The following is an 18,322-nucleotide window of genomic DNA, read 5'->3' on the forward strand; positions in this document are numbered from 1 at the left end:
ACACACACACACAGACACACAGACACAGACAGACACACAGACACAGACACAGACACACACACACAGACACAGACACAGACAGACACACACACACACAGACACACACAGACACAGACACACACACACACAGACACACAGACACAGACACACACACACACAGACACACAGACACAGACAGACACAGACACACACACACACACACACACACACACACACACACAGACACACAGACACATACACACACAGACAGACACACACACACACACACACACACACACACACAGACACACACACACACGCACACACACACAGACACACACACACAGCCTGTGTCTGTCTGAGAGCTGATAGGTCTAAACAAAGACAGAAACAAGCAGCTGTTCGGTCACATCCAGCTGTCACAGCTCTGGGCGTCTCTGCTCGTGTGAGCCGGGCTCAGACAGGAAAAGGTTGAAGGCATTAAAAAACCTTCTCCTGGTGCAGGTGAAGGTTTTGTGTTTCTTGGCTCTGATTGGTCATCTTCAGAGATCCCGCTTCCTGTAAAACGTTTGTTATGGAGGCCCCTCCTCTCTCTCCTGTCTTTCTGCTCTGTGGTATGCAGACACGTGATGAACTGTTGTCCTTCCAGTCCTGCTTTTGTCCGTCTCTCTCCGTCTTCTTGTCTTAATGTTGTAAATCAGCTTCCGTCCCTGCTCTCTCCGTCTCCTCTCCGTCTCCTCAGGCTTTTCCTCCTGTTCCTTTCCTCTCTCCGCCCTGGCAGTATCAGCGCTCCAGGCCTTACAGGGGGAGGCCCAGGCCCAGCATCCCCTCCCACCTCGCGAGAAAACGTGAGTCACACCTCACCCTAACCTGCTGCTCCTCTTCCTCCCCATCATCATCCCCTTCTCTCGCTCCTCGGACTGAGATGTTTTTGTGTTTTGGTCCATTTTTCTGTCGACGCTTCAAACACATCTGTAGAAAAGTGTGTTTATGTTTCAACGACGTGAAAAGAGTCTGCAGAGTGAGCTCAGTCACGCTAAAGTGCTGCTCAAAGGGGCTCATATGATTGTTGGCTACTCTGTATGTATGATTGTAGGGTCGACCTTACAGTATAAAGCGCCTTGAGGCGACTGTTGTTGTGATTTAGTGCTGTGTAAATAAAACTGAATTGAACTGAATATAAATGCATTGCACAGAACGACAGCGTGCAGAGGAAGCAAGTGAAAGGTTTCAGAGTTGTGACTGAATACCACAGAACGAGCGATTGGTGAGTTAGTTGTCCGAGTCAGGAGTTGTCGTCTGAAATATGGCCGTCATTAGGACCCTGCACAGGAACGAGCCGAGAGGTCGGAGAGCAGGAAAAGCCAAGGAACGCCGCCCCCCCAGCGTGCGTGACAACCTGTAAAAACTTTAGCCAGACAAAATCTGCAGTGGTGACAGAAAAGCTCAGACTGTCTCTATTCTCAGTTTAAAGTCTGAGATTTCAAAGTTGAAGCCAGCGGGTTTGATTCTACGTTTCTCTTCAGTTTATTTCACTTTTAACTGCAGAACGAATCGAATTTAGTCAGTAGACGGTTTGTGCTGTGAGGCGTTCAGGGATCCAGGATTTTTCAGCTCTTACAGCTGCAGCACTGCCGAATGAAAGGAGGATGCAGATCTGCACACGCTAACCTCCAAAGCTGTTTAAAGCTCCAGCGTTCAGAGTTAACCAAAGAGGTGAAAGGTCAGAGGTCGAGGCAGGAAGTTTTAATGGACGCGTGGAGACTCGGCGGCACAAAATGACTCGAATATGATTCTGAGAATTAGTCTGAGCTGAGATAAGACGCCACTGAATCCAGACGCTCAAATTAGAAGTTTCTGGTTTAAGTTATTCATGAGGACGAACGTCAGTGGAGCCACTTCAGAGCGGAGCAGACCGAGTTCAGGCAGGAGTTTAATCCGCCGACTTCACCCCAGCATCGCGTTTACCTCCTGCCTCCCTCAGCCTCGCTCTGGTTTGTTTCACTCCTTCCTGATGAGTTTGTTCTTCCTCGTTTGTCACCTTCAGCCGCTCCGTGTGTCTCCTCAGAAATCTGTCACTGACTGTTTGTCATTTCTCTCCTAACTCTGCTCCTCTTCTCTGTTTTTTCTCCTCTGCGCCTTCGTCCAGGAGTGGAAAATCTAGTGCTTTACTTCAGTGACACAGCGTGGTACGGTAGCAACTTTTTAATCTTCCTCACTTCATCCTCCTCCTTCTTCTTCTCTTCTTCCGTCACATAAAGCGAGCTGTTCTGTTTGTACTCAGATGTGTTTGATGCGTGTCTTTAGCAGGGAGGTGATGCTTGTTTTGACGGTATCGCAGTACAACACACGTAAAACTGTTTGGTATTATCGTGTAATAATGTAACAGGCGTCAGTGAAGCTCATTCGTTGATAAACTCTCAAACACAAACTTACCGTAGCTGTGCTCAGACCTACACTGGAGAAACCAAACAGCACTTCATAAACGCACAACGCAGAAGACCCGCCTCGACAGGACAAGACTCAGCTGTACACCTGCATCTAAAGGTCAAAGGTCACTCTTTGAGGACACCAATGTTCACATGTTGGACAGAGAAGACAGATGGTTTGAAAAAGGAGTGAAAGAAGACATCTGTGTCCCTGTGAACAGCCATCTTTGAACAGAGGGCGGGGCTTATGACACCAGCTGTTTGCCACCTGTGATCCAGTCTGAGATCCTCCCCAGACGCCTTAACGCCCACGCACATCCTGGGTTGACAGGGTGGGGCAAGGTCTCACAGTGGGTTCACCTGAAACCCACACCCTACACACCGTGGCTCATGTGATGAGTCACATGATCAACAGTGGGTCAACGGACACTCCCACTAGAGTTTAAATTCCTGGGACTCTCCAGCATTTGGTCTTAGAGGTGAAGTCCAGTCGTGTTTCTTTCCCAGCTCGTTGGACGTCGATGTGTTTCCATGTGTGGATCGATTCCATCACTGTGACGAGAATAACGACGGCCCGCTAGCATGCGCTACCAGAAATAGTGCTTTGTTGTGTATCTGACGGACGAAAGCTAAACCAGTTCCACACCAGTGAAGCTGCAGCGTTTTTACAAACCAGTTCTGGTTCGTTTCATTCAACGATCCGCTCTCGCCCTCCTCATTCTGCGTCGCCGCCATGTGCGTATGAAAACAAAGCATGCGTCTTTTATCCATATTCTGTCGCAATATTTCATTTTCTTCTCGTTGCCCGACATACCGGTGATACCGTGAACGGTAGTATTATATTTACATTGATGATGATGAGTGTTGGAAAGTCTGCCTCACAGCGGCGCTGTGCACAGAGTCTTCTACCTGAATTATTCATAAACCTTTATTCTGTGGATAAAATAAGAGTGTCTCATAAATGCAGTACTATACAGATGAAGTGAACGGATACACGATGGTGCCTCACTGAGGCGCTTTGCTCTCTGGCCACAGTGACGGTGACGTCCAGCTGTGCCCGAGTTCATCGTTCTTTACCAGCTGTGAGTGTTTGATGGGAAGCTGTGAGTCAGCTTTCTGCAGCATCTCTTTCTTCACATCAGTGACAGCAAACATGTTCTCAGTTTAGAGGTGAGACTTGATGCTGAATAATGTTGTTACTGTGAGGGAAGCACGTGGCCGCGCGGCCTAAAGCGCGGCGAGCCTTCGGGCCGTGCAGATGATCCAGCAGCTGGCCGCTGAAGTCACAAGCTCTTCGGCGGTCTCGCCTTACCTACCTCGCTCCTCCATAAGCACATCAGCTGTTTGATTTCAGGCCTCCAGAAAAGCTCGTGATGCTCAGTCGAGTTGAGGGCGAGCTCGGAGGGACGGTTCTGGTTTTAGCATCAGCGCAACGTGAGAGGGAGGCTTCGCTCCGACGCCAGAGTAACTGGCTGTAAATGACTCGTCGGTCTGTAATCTGTGCAACGTGTCTCGCGAAGGAGATCAAGTCATTTCCTTGTGACAGTGTGCAAAGTGACTTTGATGCGTCTTTATGTATCCCAGTAAAAAGTGCCATTGAAGGCCAAGAGGGCAAATCTAACAGCTCAGAGCTATAAGGATATTTGAGAGTGATTATAATGCACACTAATGTAGAGTCAGTGATACTTATAAACTGGTGGATCAGGAGTGTTCGGAGGTCTGACCAACACCAGCATGTGATGGAGGCTGTGTGGGCTCAGGAACACAGGTGTGTGGGTCCTGACAGAGTGAAGAGAATCGTCTCCTTCCAAAGAACAAAGTTATAAAATCAGAAGTTTTCATGCATTTTAAAGAGTAATTTAGCTGCTGCTGCTTCTTTAATTTGATCAACATATTTGTGATGATGTTTTATTTACGTTTTATTTTCTTGTTTAGTAGTACACAGTCACCCTGACCTTTATTTTGAAAGTTCAGTCATTTGTAACCATGTGATCCGTGGTTCGCCCGCTGCCTCTCGTCCCACGCTCAGCTGATCCAGAGCCTGCAGCAGAGTTCAGCCACTTTTAAACTTTTAAACGCCGTCCAGCCCCACGCACGCGGCGATCCGCGGTAGCTCGTTAACGGAGATTTGCCGTGTTGTGGCGTTAACGTCATTTCAGATTAACGCTGACAGCACTAGTGAGAACACAACGAATATGACTGCACATTTACTCCGACATCATCCTAGTGCAAAGACAAAATCAACAAGCAGCATGCTACAAACTTTACCCGAGTCATTTAGACAGCCGTTAGCACAGGATTCTCCTTATGGGGACCTGATATGTTTAATATGCTGCTGAGAATATAGCCCAGAAGAAGCGTATAGTAGAGCTTTTATTTTGAAAGAGCCATTTCTCTGTAATAAACTCTCTTTTCCAAAGATGAGGGATTCCTCTATCAGATAGATTTATTATTTTTGTTGTTTCAGCAACATTACATTTAAAAACTGTACTTTTGAGTTAAAATATATATTTAAAATTTTAATAAATGACAAATTAAAAAAGCATGAACATTTTTTTGTATCGAAAAACTGTTCATGTATATATATAAAACACCCAGCACGCCCCTGCGGGCGGTTTATCCTTCAAGCTCGGGTCCTCTACCAGAGGCCTGGGAGCTTGAGGGTCCTGCGCAGTATCTTAGCTGTTCCCAGGACTGCGCTCTTCTGGACAGAGATCTCCGATGTTGTTCCCGGGATCTGCTGGAGCCACTCGCCTAGCTTGGGAGTCACCGCACCTAGTGCTCCGATTACCACGGGGACCACCGTTACCTTCACCCTCCACATCCTCTCGAGCTCTTCTCTGAGCCCTTGGTATTTCTCCAGCTTCTCGTGTTCCTTCTTCCTGATATTGCTGTCATTCGGAACCGCTACATCGATCACTACGGCCGTCTTCTTCTGTTTGTCTACCACCACTATGTCCGGTTGGTTAGCCACCACCATTTTGTCCGTCTGTATCTGGAAGTCCCACAGGATGTTAGCTCGGTCATTCTCCACCACCCTTGGGGGCATCTCCCATTTTGACCTCGGGACTTCTAGGTTATACTCGGCACAGATGTTCCTGTACACTATGCCGGCCACTTGGTTATGGCGTTCCATGTATGCCTTGCCTGCTAGCATCTTGCACCCTGCTGTTATGTGCTGGATTGTCTCTGGGGCATCTTTACACAGCCTGCACCTGGGGTCTTGCCTGGTGTGATAGACCCCAGCCTCTATGGATCTTGTACTCAGAGCTTGTTCTTGTGCTGCCATGATTAGTGCCTCTGTGCTGTCTTTCAGTCCAGCTTTGTCCAGCCACTGGTAGGATTTCTGGATATCAGCCACCTCCTCTATCTGCCGGTGGTACATACCGTGCAGGGGCCTGTCCTTCCATGATGGTTCCTCGTCTCCCTCCTCTTTCTTGGGTTTCTGCTGCCTGAGGTATTCACTGAGCACTCGGTCAGTTGGGGCCATCTTCCCAATGTATTCTTGGATGTTCGTTGTCTCATCCTGGACTGTGGTGCTGACACTCACCAGTCCCCGGCCCCCTTCCTTCCGCTTAGCGTACAGCCTCAGGGTGCTGGACTTGGGGTGAAACCCTCCATGCATGGTCAGGAGCTTTCTTGTCTTTATGTCAGTGGCTTCTATCTCCTCCTATATATATATATATATATATATATATATATATATATATATATATATGCGCGCGTGTGTGTATATGATGTATGATATGGCCCAGCCCTAGTCATGAACAAATCCCTGAGGTGCTCCTGCACTCGTCCCTCACGCTCCGGCTCACCTCTCAGATAAACTCAGTTCTTCAGTTTTGGTTCCTCTGCCTCTGTCAGTTCGTGTGAACGCTTTCTTAATTTCACAGAAGAAACAGGGAATTCATTAAAAATCCAAAATGGAAATAAGCTTAAGTGAAAGCAACTTTTTGATATCAGTTTTGGTTTTAATGAATTTTATTTGTTCAGGCAGAGAAGAAGGAGACAGAAACAGGAGACGGACCGAGCTCTTAATAAATGAGACGAGCTGAGATTTAAGATTGATTATAAAAGGAATCGACGGGATGAAGTAACGTGGCTCGCATCCAGTGATGATAAAACAGTCGATCAGTATTCGTGTGTAACGTCTCTAAGTGACTGTCTGCACGCTTTTACCCATGATTCACTGCTGCCTGCAGGACAGGTCACACCTTCTCCTTCACAGTGGAGCGAGTGCGCGGAGTCCAGAGGCCCATCAGGAGGCGGCGCTGAGCTAAAATTATCTTTGTAAATGACTCTTAAATTTTGGATTAGATGAGGTGCGCTACATTCTGGGAGTTTGGTGTGTTAGAGGGGCGTCGCTCTCTGATCAGCTTCAAACCTCAGTGACCTGATGTTTTTAGTCTTTGTGAGTGTCCTCATGTATTGAACTTCCAGCTTGATTAAAATCCGTCCCACACATGAGCAGAGACGGACGCCACCTCCACACATCACACTGACGCTCTGACTGAAGATCACATGTAGTGTTTTATCTAAATAACGTCTCCGCTCCCTTCGTTCTCTGCTCACCTCCTTTAGTGTGAGGATGTAGTTTTCAGAGTGGAATTTTTCAGCCTCTAAATCTATAAAAAGCTTCATTGATTTGGGTGAACTGTTGAACAGCCCAGAGGGACACATGTGGCCGTTTCCATCCTTTGATTTTTTTCCATCCTTTAGTTTAGATTTGATCCACGATCAGTATGAAGACAGTGCGGTGAGGTCAGCTGACCCCGCCTGTGTTAGTGCTAACCTTCGAGGGTCGACGGTGACCTGCTGGACGTTAGGAGGCTTCGGCGCCGGGCTGCCGTTTCATATTCGACGTGGATTTCTGGAGCGCTGCTGCTAACGGCGACGATCGGATCAAAGAAAATAAAAAAGAATGAACGAGTGCTGCTGTCAACAAACCTGCTCTTCAAAGGTTCGTCCTCAGCAGACAGCACAGGTGGGGGCGGAGACTGAGACAATGAAACAGCAGGAAGAGCTCCTCCTCCTTGGTGAGGACGCCGTGTGATCGCTGAAACACATAAAAACCATAGTTATCGAGTATAAAACCGTACGGAGCAAAGCTGCTACCACCGAATATTCACTCATTATTGTTCTGATTTTAATATTCGAGCTTCGCAGTGATGTTATGATGGATTATTCATCTAACGAGCCTCTGGGGGCCAATAAGACGACAGCTAAGACGAATGTGGGTGGATGTGGACGCAGTTTGGGTGGATCAGCACTTTATATGCCAGGAAAGTGCGTGTGCGTGTGTGTGCGTGCGTGTGTGCGTGCGCGTGTGTGCGTGCGTGCGTGTGTGTGTGTGTGCGTGGTAACACCGTGGGGACGTCCTGTGAGTCGGCGTCAGAGAAGTAGAATAAAAACAGTGGGGCAGTGGAGTGTTTCCCTCCCAAGGTGAATGCTCCTGGAGGAGAGCTGCGTGTGGTGGAGGACGCCCTCCACCTCCCTCCTCTGTCCTCCTCCTCTTCAGTCTTTCTGTCCTTTTTCCTCATATCTTTCTTCCTTCTCTCGCTGCCTTGAATCCACCCATCCTGCCTTGCATTATTCATGAGGTGAATACACCTGAACGTCCCAGAGAGGCTGCAGTACCACTGCCCACCACCAGATGTCAGTGTTTACCAGCAGGTGTTTCTGTTCTGTTGAGAGCAGTAAAAACGTTTTCTTTACATTCAGCATAGGCACTCAGTGTGGCCCCCTGCTGGACCCGGCTGGAGTTTAACAACACAAACAAAAGGTTTCACTTTTGCTTCCTGTCAGCAAAATTATTAAAAACTGCCCGAATACGTCAAGAAGTGTGGACCAATCAGCATTCAAACCCTCAAGCAACACAATATCTGATCTGCACAGAGCTACGAGAGTGCGTTGGATTACTCAGCTGAGCTGTCAGGAATCAGAGACCAAGTTATGATTTCTAAGACGTCTGCCATTTTTGTTTTATGCGTCACTGATTTTTGGAAGTTACTGAACCTTTTCTGTTCTCCTTTAAGTGTTTTTTATCTTTAGCAGTCACCAGTGGGAGCTAAGAGCCACAAACAAAGCACAGATATCATGAATGCACACACTGGGATCCAAAGCATGAATACTCTTGGTATTTAATAATTATTCGTTTGTTCGTTCAGTCGAAAGTTTGTTGTCTTTAATTAAAATTGAATTACTTTAAAATTTAATTTAAAATTGTGTCCGAATATGGCTTTATGATGAGTTTTAGAGCCCTGGAAATTTCTAAAACTCATCAAGCAATGATGTGTAGCTCAGACTGATTGGAGGGGGGGGTGAGTTCGTGAAGGATGCTGTGGGGCTGTCGTGGTTCATGTGCTGGATTGGTAAACTGTGGTGGCGGCTTTTAACCAAGCAGGTCAGAGAGCGTTTCCAGGCTTTGATGGTATCCCACTCCTCAGCCTCCCTGGGAAGCTCCACGTTGGTGGGAACCTTGGATTTGTGGGAAAATAAGTTGTTTTCATCCTGGTGGTGCTGCTGGATCAGCTCTAGACCCTCTGAAAGATATTTGAGGGTCCACAGGAGTCTGCATGTGTGTTGTGGACTTTGAGACCGGGGTGGTTTTTGAAGGGTTTTTTGTTACGACCAATCTGGCCACAGTGGGTGTTTGGGTTCTGGGGGTGTTTGGACTCAGACATTTAAATGGCAACGATTTGAAACGATCAGCCCAACAGCAGCCAGTTTCTGGTTCGCTGGTCTCAGGATCGCCTCTCTGCTTTTGCTGGATGATGTGGTCCTTCTGGCTTCATCGGTCTGTAGCTTCCAGCTGTAATTGCAGTTACCACCTCCACGTCTGAGCTCACAGTTCTTAGCCAGAAATGGGTAGAGGGTACACTCCAAAATCCTGCCCCAGGAGGAGTTTGAGTATCTCAGGAACTTGTTTGGCGCTGGTGGGAAGGAAAAGGCAGAAGCAGCAGAAATGTGCCTCCTCTCTAGGGTCTCTGGGCAGGACTGTTATTTAAGAGAAGGTCTGAGCAGGATGCCTCCTGGATGCTTCCTAGGTGAGGTCTATCGGGCATTTCTGATTGGAAGGAGAAAAAGGAAATGCTGGAGGTTATGTTTCTGGGCTGGCTCGGGAATACCGCAGTGTCTCCCCCAGAAGAGCTGCAGGTGGTGAATGGGGAAGAGAGACTGAGCATCTCTGCTGAGACTGCTGTCCCTGTGACCCAGACAGTCAGCTTTAGATGAAGGATCTACCAGCGCCACACCGAGCTAACATCTGTAGATCCAGATGAGCTTCATAAGTAATGACAACTCAGTTGTAACATGTAACAGGGTAAAATGAGGAGCCAGGATCGGGGTGTTGAATGCCAGCAGGTAAAGATATGACCATGAATCTGTAAATGAGGTGCGTCTGCTCTCAGACGTCTGAAACGTTGAGACTTTTGCAAAGTGAGTGAGATACTTATGTTCAGTGGAGAGAAAGCTGACATCACCTGTACCTGAGTGAGGAAGTGAAGCTCAGTGCTGCTCTGCACACTTTAATCCTGCAGCCAGCTCACATCTGCACGCTGTTAATCTGATTTATCAGAGGGAAGGTGAAGAAACAGCAGTGAGATCCATCATGTGCTACAATCTCAGCTTATTGATCCTGGCAAACTTGTGTGAAGTCATAACTAATCTGCTGTTTTATCCGTCTCTGTGCTGCTGCTGCTTTTCCCACCTGCTTAAGTTCTCTCACATAAATATGGCGTCTGCTTTCTGCACGCCTCCACCGCTCAGTTATCGAAGGCGCTCTCGTAGCTCTGTGCAGATCAGATGCGTTACACGAGGATTTGAATTCAGCACAAACTCCAGACGACTGTGGACAGAAATGAGAATTCTTTGAGGACAAATCAAAACAGCCATTTTTAAGTTGTTTCAAAGAGGCCTGCAGCGTGCGCTCCTCGGACCTGGAAGCTGCGCTCGTCTTTCATGCGCAGATGAGACGGCGAGCTAAAACGCACAGTAACGTGTTTTTCAAACGTCGCCTTCCCGCTGAACCCCGCCTCCCGATGCGAGAAACTGTTTGTGTTGATCGTTTCATCAGCGTTTCCTTCGTCTTTGAGCTGGAGCGTGAAAGTCCACAACTTTTTAAGTACAATGTGCTTCTGTTGTTTCTCTTTGAAGCGCACAGATCAAAGCAGACGGCCACACACGGCGAGCGCGATGACCTCGTCTGCAGAGCAGCTCCTGCTTTTGTTCTGCTCGTTCTCCAACACCCTCACTGCTTTTGTGCTCTCACCTCCAACATGCCATCAATTATACAACAAAGACGCTGCTTCATTGTTAAGCAGGTGGTGCACGCAGCAGTGAAGTTATCCAGGCTTGGATAACGTGATCTCCACGCAGGTTCTTCTCTGTTTCAAATCAGGAGAATGACTGATGCTGCAGCGCGGCAAGTTATGGAGTCGGGTTGTAGAGCAGTGGTGGGGAACTCCAGGCCTCGAGGGTCGGTGTCCTTGATCCAGCACAGCTGATTTAAATGGCTAAATGACCTCCTCAACATGACCTGAAGTTCTCCAGAAGCCTGGTAATGAACTAATCATGTGATTCAGTGAGATCTAAAACCTGCAGGACACCGGCCCTCGAGGCCTGGAGTTCCCCACGCCTGTTGTAGAGTCTTCGCCGTAGACTTTAAAGCACCTTGAGGCGACTCGTTGTGATTTGTTGCTATAAAAATAAACCTGACTTCTTGGATCTCTGCTTGAAGTGAGCTTGTGTAGTTGGTGCGCTGTAATGTGAATTCTGCACAAGCCGTTGCACAGACGTCTGTGCAGGCCTGACGCTCGCCGTCTGAGGATAAAATTTATGCCACTGCTTAGTAACACTGAGCGTTGAGGTGTTCAGATAACTGTATTTTTTTGTATTATTACACATTAGACATTAGGGCTGTCACGATTAGTCGACTATCAAAATCGTCGACGACTGATTTAATAGTCGACGCGTCGTTTGAAGCTTTGTAAGATCACAAAAGACGCAGGAATAAGTAGCAGGATTTAAGAGTGTAATAACGGACTGAAACAGAAGATGGCAGCACTGCATGTACAAGGATGCCAGCTGCCGTTAAACCCCGAAGAAGAAGAAGCTGTGTCCCAGAATTCATAGCGCGGCCCAGCGCAGTTTCCAACAATGGCGGCAGCTAGTTAGTTTTAACTTTACTCTTATTATTCTTTCTGGGTCACAAAATAAACGTTTAACATATTTTCAGGCGAGAATGTAGCTGTGTAAACCTCAAATATCTGCTCAGTTTATCAAGACACCACATATTTTCAAAAGCGCTCCGACGTTTTCGGAGACGTCTGTTACCCACTAGCTCGATAGCTAGCCGGGGGCTAGGTCACTAGCGCCGTGAGAACACCGGACTCCCGCAAATCGTTTTCAAACCCACCGCCATCTTTCGCTACTCAGGTTAAACGTGATATATGAGTCACTTAGATAACTTAAAAATGTTGTTGTTTGGCTTTTTTCAGTATTTTATTTGTTCCTGAGTAAATCGGCTGAGTTTATTAAACTTCACCGAAACAATCTGCACATTTCATTAAAATTTAATAAACTACCATCTTGTCTTTATTTTTAGTTAGCACCTTAAACACTTAAAGCTGTAAGCTCATGATAGTTATATAAGAGCAGATGCTGCTGGTGCAATAAGCTGTAGTTTTACGTCCAATGGATGATGATCTGATTAGTCGACTAATCGCAAAAATAATCTGTGAGTAGTCGACTATCAAAATAATCGTTTGTGGCGGCCCTATTAGACATATTAGTCATCATAAATGAACATATCAGGATAAAGTCTTGGAAAATGTGATACTTAGTCCAAAAACTTTACGTGGACCTTAAACCCAACAGGAAGGAACAAGAACATGAAATCGAGGTGGAGCATAAAGTATCCTGATGTGAGCTGAGGGACGTCCTCCCTGGTTTATGCGTTTCCTCTACTTTCCCGAGAAAGCAAAAGCAAAAACACATAAAAGACGTCACATCTGAAGTCACAGTCAATGCTGCGCTTCACGGTTTTAAATAAAGTGATCCAAAATGTTCTCAGTTCTTCCTCCACCTACGCTCCACCTCTCCACCAAGCACAGTTAATGAAATCCGCTCAGTGACTTTGGTGTAATCTCACCGACAGACGGCTGCAAACATCTCTGAGCCCCGGCTCTCGCCGTGAAGCAGAATAATGTTGAAGATCTGATTCAGTGAAACTCTACATTTGTGTGTTTGAGATATTTGAGTGAATCCTGACTCGTGTTTGTTCTTCAGCCACAGATACTTCACTCCTCCAATCAGGAAGACCAGGAGCCACTGACAGGTCAAGTCCCGACGCCACCGCGAACTCAAGCTCCACCTTCCACTAACATCTGCCCCGCACATCCCGAAACCCCTGCTGACAGACTCCGCAACCCCCGAGCTCCCAGTTCCACCCATCCAGCAGCCCACGTAGGAGAGGATGACGGGGAAAAGCAGAGGAAGGTGGAGGAGACGAAGTCGGGGGAAAGGAAGAAAACCCACAGCAGGTACCTGCAGCCGCCGCAGCCCTCCAAGCTCCGCCTCTTCCCAAAGACGAGGGCAGCACGTGACCCCGACACCAACAGCACCTCTGGACTGAATTTCAGAACGCTGGCCTTCACCTCCACCTCCTCCCGCCTCCCCAAACCAAAGAACCACTGAAGCGTCCGACTCCTTCCTAACACGCAGCGACGCGAGCGCCGAACTTCCTGTAAAATAAAACGATCGCTGCAGATTATCGAAGCTTTAGCCGAGGCTGAAATGGACACAGTTAATTTATTTAACCTTATTTTAAGAAGTTGTTGACAATAAAGGTTTTAGTCTGAGTACTTTGCACAGAAACGGTTTCTGCAGTGAGTGGGAGGGGCCATCAGGTTCATCTGAAGATGGAACGGAGGTATGTGAGGTTTTGGCTCTTCATCACAACCTTTAAGGATCTTTAAATGTCAGGGTTTTCTTTTCTTTCCAACACGCTTCGTTTATTCTAGCATCAACACTAAAACTGCACCGAGAGCGTCCGTTAACCAGACGGAAACGCCTCCGATCTCGTCCTCCGATCTCGCCCTCTACTGTTGGTTTAATATAAAACATCGGTCCTCTTCCCTCAGAGGCTCGCTCCCTCTCGCTGTGTGTTAGGAACCGATTGTACAGCTCCTGAACTTCCTCCGACTCCTCCATCCTTCCCTGAAGTCCAACCACAGTGAGTCTTCCTCAGTGGAGAGGCATGAATGACGTGCATCCACCTTAACCCCCATCACCACCGCAGACTGCATCCTCCTCCAACCTTCATCTTTACAGACTCTCATCATCTCGAAGGTCAGAAAGTTCCAGGACCTTGATCTCGTCGCCCGTCCGTGTGTTTTCAGTTCGGTGTTCACTTCACTGTGTTTCGTTTAGAAACCTGTTGGTTTTCAGACAAGACTCCGATATGAGGCTGAAATCTTCGTCCAAATAGCTGCTGGTTGGTGTAAACACCTCCTTCCTCCTGCATCAGCTGTGAAAGTGTGGCAGTCTTTGTTCCCATGAAAGCCGATGGAAGAACATCTGTGTGCTTGAAGAGTCCTGAAGTTGGAGGTTTTTTACCATCTGGCAGTGATTTGAAAATCAGTCCAGCAGAAGTCTGGATGGACACAAAAGTCTCAGCATGCTGCAAGCGCTCCAGCTCTGTTCTGACTTTAATGGTTTGGGGATGTTTGTTTCAGTCTACTGTGACTGTCCCCCAAAAACCCTCCAACTAAAATAAAATCAGAGCTCCAGACGTGACTCCAGGCTTTGCTGTTTCTGCAGCGGAAGCGTTCAGGCGCTCAGCAGAGACATCTGCTGAATCTGCTCTGAGCTTTGAGCTCTGCTGTGGAAGCAGAAATCACAGCGTGCAGGAGGAGGAAGGTTTCCTCCCAGGTCAAAATAATCCCTACTAATCTGATACTGGAACGAGATGTTTTAGCTCCTCCCCCTTTGGTGTGAACTAAAGAGCCACACCAAGAGATGAAGGAGCTCCAATTGGTTTGCTTTTTAGGAAACGGCTGAGATGAGCTCGGCAGTATGGTGTGAAGCATGCTGAGGCCTTCTTGTCTGAAGGCTGGAGTCATTTCAGACACTCAGTAAATGAATAAAAGGCTAGAAAGTTCAAATAATTTTCGGATTACAGGTGATCAGAGGAGCAGCTGGTAGCTTAAGTGTTTTTCCTTGAAGGCAAACTGACATTTCAGCCCGTCTGTCAGTCGTCCTTTGAACATTTGGACATTACTGCGTCTCACTCGTGCAGTCAGGATCCGCCTGCTGAACCACGTTCACGTTCATTCTTCTACAGGACAACGAGTCTCCCTCATACCTGACAAATCAAACATAGTCTCCCTTCTGTCAGCGATTAACTGTCAGTGCTGCTCGCTTTGATATTAGTAACCGTATATGCAATAAAATATGCAACAAAGTCGCAGGTTCAAGCCCTAAAAGAGGAAACTTTGTTGCATTTAAAATATATGCAAGACCAGCTCAGCTTAGTTCCACGTTTCACGAAGAAGAGGACGCTCGCTGTCTCTACAGACAATCCGGGAATCTGCTAAATCCTGCATGTCCGGTGCCGAGAAACGAAGTAGAAGCGGTTTTGGGGCGATTACTGAAACCACGAGGCGGCTCGGTGTGAAGAACGACGGCAGACTGAGGAAACCGCCCGGCTCCAGCTCGCATCTACCCCAACAGCAGAGTCTGACTGTGCTGGCGTCAGGTTTGCTCACATTTGACTGATCAATGCATTTAAATGCTTTAAATCCTCGTTCAGCTCTGAGCCGCAGCGACTTTAACATGAGCAGGTTTCAAAGACGTCTGCTCTTAACTTTCTGCTGCGTCACTGCTCAGGTGGAGTCGCTTGTCTCCTTTAGATCTCGTCGTTCGCTCCCAGTGGGGAAATCGGAGCCGCCTTAATTCATGCGAGCGACACGAAGCCCAGCAGGGCGCGTTCGCAGCAGAGCTTCAGCTGCTGCTGCTCTTAAAGTTCATCATCAAAGTCCTGGAACACACAGAGTCTGCAGGAACGCTGTGATTGATGTTCCTCGGTGAGCCCCTCATCGACGGGGGGAAATTAAAGCAGAAGGCAAACAGGGAATGTCCGTTTGAAATGAAAGAGGAAAATAAATTAGTGCACTGTGTTTATTTCATCTGGTTCAAACAAGGTTTGATGTTTTCTTTTCCACCTTTTCACCAAAAACGACCAGAAAAAATGAAAAAAATCAGCCTCCTCAAGGCTCCGCCTCGGCCTTCGTGTCTCTGTCTGCGCCTGTTTGTCTAAACCCTCCAGAAGCTGAAATAATGGAAGTGAGCAGCTCTGAGCGAAGACTCGCTGAAAGCTGCTGAATCTGAAACAAGCAGCCCATCACAGCTGTTTGTTTGATATACCTCCTGTAATCATGGAGACTAATCGGGGCAGCTGAAAACAAGCATGTCCAATCAGCGCAAAGCACGAAAGAAAACCTTCAAAGTAAAACAGGAAGTGAACTAAAGACACAGAGCAACCAAAACCTCTAAAATCTGAAACAAAACCCGGAGCAGGACAGTTACGGAAACTCGAGGCAAAAACCAGGAGCTTAAAATAGTCCAGCTTTGTCTCTGAGGCGTCCTCTGCAGTCAGAGGAGGTCGTGTTTCAGCGTCTTCATCTGCTGCTCGTCTTCACACCGTCGTGTCTCAGGTTTAATTTTAAAGTTTGCCCCTCATCGTTATTCAAACATCCAATCAGGTTTTATCAGCTGCCGAAGTTTAAAAGTGACTAAAACCACCCGGGGAGAGAAAAACCTTCTGCCCGGGTCACAGAGTGTGAACCATGAAGTCGTGGTCATGTACATTACACAGAGCGTTAGTGTGTTTGTCTCACAGAGTTTTTAAATCATTATTAAACTCGATCACATCCGCTTCATCACTTATTTGACTGCTTTTAAGAAAACTCTGCATTTTCTTCTGTGCTTTCAAAATAAAAGTCTTCTGTGTAGGGAGACTGTACACTAAACATTTTTTAGTCCTTACAAATAACTTGAATACATTTATTTACATCCATGTAATTTAGTTGCATAAGTACAGTTTAAATGTTAACTTGACTGCTATACGTTCAGTTTACACCAAGCACATTTTCCTTAATAATTACTTATTTAAATCAATGAAACTTTGACTTTTACATATTTCAGCTGCACTTAAAATTGTTGCTTATGCTTATTAAGAGTGAAGAATCATTATTTGAGTGTAACTTTAAGTTCTCAGACTGGTTTTATTGTGACACACCTGTGCAGGAAGTACTGAGATTCACTAACAGCTCAACAACAATTATAAGAAACAATTTCACAATAAAAGCCAATAATCCTGAATGCTTTTACTGTGAAATAAGGGGGCACAGCAGTTTCTTTAAAGCTAGCTTAACTGACAAAAACACACAAGGTAGAAAACACTGATGATCAGCAGAGAAACACATTTAAAGTGTTTTTATCAGGATGAACGTTACGCTCGATCCGTGAAGTCAGCCCTGCTGTGGAAAACCTCTCTGCTGTTGTTTGAAATAATTAAATTATTGAAGGCTTTATGAGTAAAGTGCTGGGAATGTTTTCATGTTCACTTTGAGATGACTCTAATATTTCATAATCGTCTGTATTTAAACTGTATTTAAACGATTCAGTGGAATACTCTGAATAATGTACTCACGCTGTGTCTGTCTTCTACTTCCTCTCTGCTTTTATTTTGAAAACTTGAACTTTTGTTTGTTTCCTGGTTTTGGTGCAATAACTGACGTATTTATGTGATGAAGCGTGTACGTGGTGCGGACTGTAACGTTGTTGAAGCGCCGAGAGGAAAAAGCACTTTAAAACAAGCGTCTCACCTGCTGAACTTATTTTTTGTCTCATTAACGTTGATGCAGCGTTCAGGTCGTACCAAGTGAAAACGTAGCGCCTGTATTCCTGTCAGCGAGGCTCTTTGCAGCTCATTGGTTGATATTTACGGTCCTCTTCTGTCATTGGCTGACATTTCTCTGATGCTGCTGAAATAAAATTAATGGTCCCCAGCTCTCGGTGTGTCCTCCCTTCTTTCTCCAACTGTGCCAAAGTCGAGCCACATTAGAGCGGGAAAGGGTGATGTCGTTCATGGGCGGAGTCTGTGAAGCAGAGATGTCAGGTAGGATCTCCTCTGCCCCGCCCACATGTGGCACAGATGTGCTGGGACAAAGTAAATTAGACGTTTATCCTTCACAGCATGAAAATATGAAAACTGGCTGTTCAAAATGGCCACGCCCCCACCTGCCACGCCCAATTATTACACCATCTTTAATGATTTTTAAATGTGTTTATATCAGTCATTTGAGAGTCAGTATCGGTGTAAGAACGGACGGAGAAATTGGGCCACGCCTCTTTGAATTCCGTCGTTTTCAATTCCACAGGTGTGAAAACCACAGCAGCTCAGCCAGGAAGTGTTAGAGCTGGTGAACTTACATGGCGGGGTCACAGAGCGGAGGTTCACGCCCCCTCCTGGCTTTAACATCAGCACAAAGTAAACTGCAGAGGAGCTTCGTGTCATTAGCGTCAGAGATAACGGTGTGTTTAAGGCAGAGGATCCACCAACCGTCCCCCCTTCACGTGTTTAAAAGGTAAGTGTGACTCTGGACACGCCCACTCTGTTTCTAATGATGAGTTCTGTCGCCATGGCAACCTGGAGCCTGCATGTACAGTAGGCTTCCTGGCTGATTCTGTCTGTGGGAAACTGGAGCATTTCATCATTAGCTCAAATAATCAGCTGGTGCTTCATCCTTGAAGGAAGCGCTCCTCAGACGGTTTCCTGTTTTGGATCTGCGGTTCCTTTGGCGGGCGCTCAAATTAAACATGTGAGCTCAGGTGTTTCATGTGGTCCTAAT

The 18,322-nt window shown here is 46.8% G+C and overlaps 1 protein-coding gene and 1 long non-coding RNA gene across 9 annotated transcripts in view; one reads left to right on the forward strand and one right to left on the reverse strand.

Moving 5' to 3' along the window:
- The window catches only part of LOC309713234, a 24,467-nt gene extending 7,091 nt beyond the window's left edge, over nt 1–17,376 (reverse strand). The window contains exons 1-4 of one of the 2 annotated variants that reach the window (XR_014278525.1): nt 17,297–17,376; nt 10,117–10,254; nt 9,896–9,972; nt 7,201–7,464 (exon numbers count right to left, since the gene is read on the reverse strand). This is a non-coding gene — a long non-coding RNA (uncharacterized lncRNA). Of the gene's footprint in view, nt 1–6,111; nt 7,465–9,895; nt 9,973–10,116; nt 10,255–17,296 lie in introns of those variants that run through there. The other variant, XR_014278526.1, reaches the window with a different exon arrangement.
- The window catches only part of LOC309713220 (serine-rich coiled-coil domain-containing protein 2-like), a 47,349-nt gene extending 29,870 nt beyond the window's left edge, over nt 1–17,479 (forward strand). For 4 of the 7 annotated variants that reach the window (XM_082544633.1, XM_082544632.1, XM_082544634.1 and 1 more), the window contains exon 14: nt 12,696–17,479. In XM_082544633.1, coding sequence (XP_082400759.1) covers nt 12,696–13,103 — 408 coding nt within the window. In that variant the 3' untranslated portion in view covers nt 13,104–17,479. Of the gene's footprint in view, nt 1–721; nt 828–2,128; nt 2,169–12,695 lie in introns of all 7 variants that reach the window. The other 3 variants (XM_082544637.1, XM_082544636.1, XM_082544638.1) reach the window with 3 other exon arrangements.
- The last annotated feature ends 843 nt before the right edge of the window (nt 17,480–18,322 follow it).

The sequence above is a fragment of the Aulonocara stuartgranti genome (assembly GCF_965226115.1).
Source record: "Aulonocara stuartgranti genome assembly, chromosome: 8".
NCBI lineage: Eukaryota > Metazoa > Chordata > Actinopteri > Cichliformes > Cichlidae > Aulonocara > Aulonocara stuartgranti.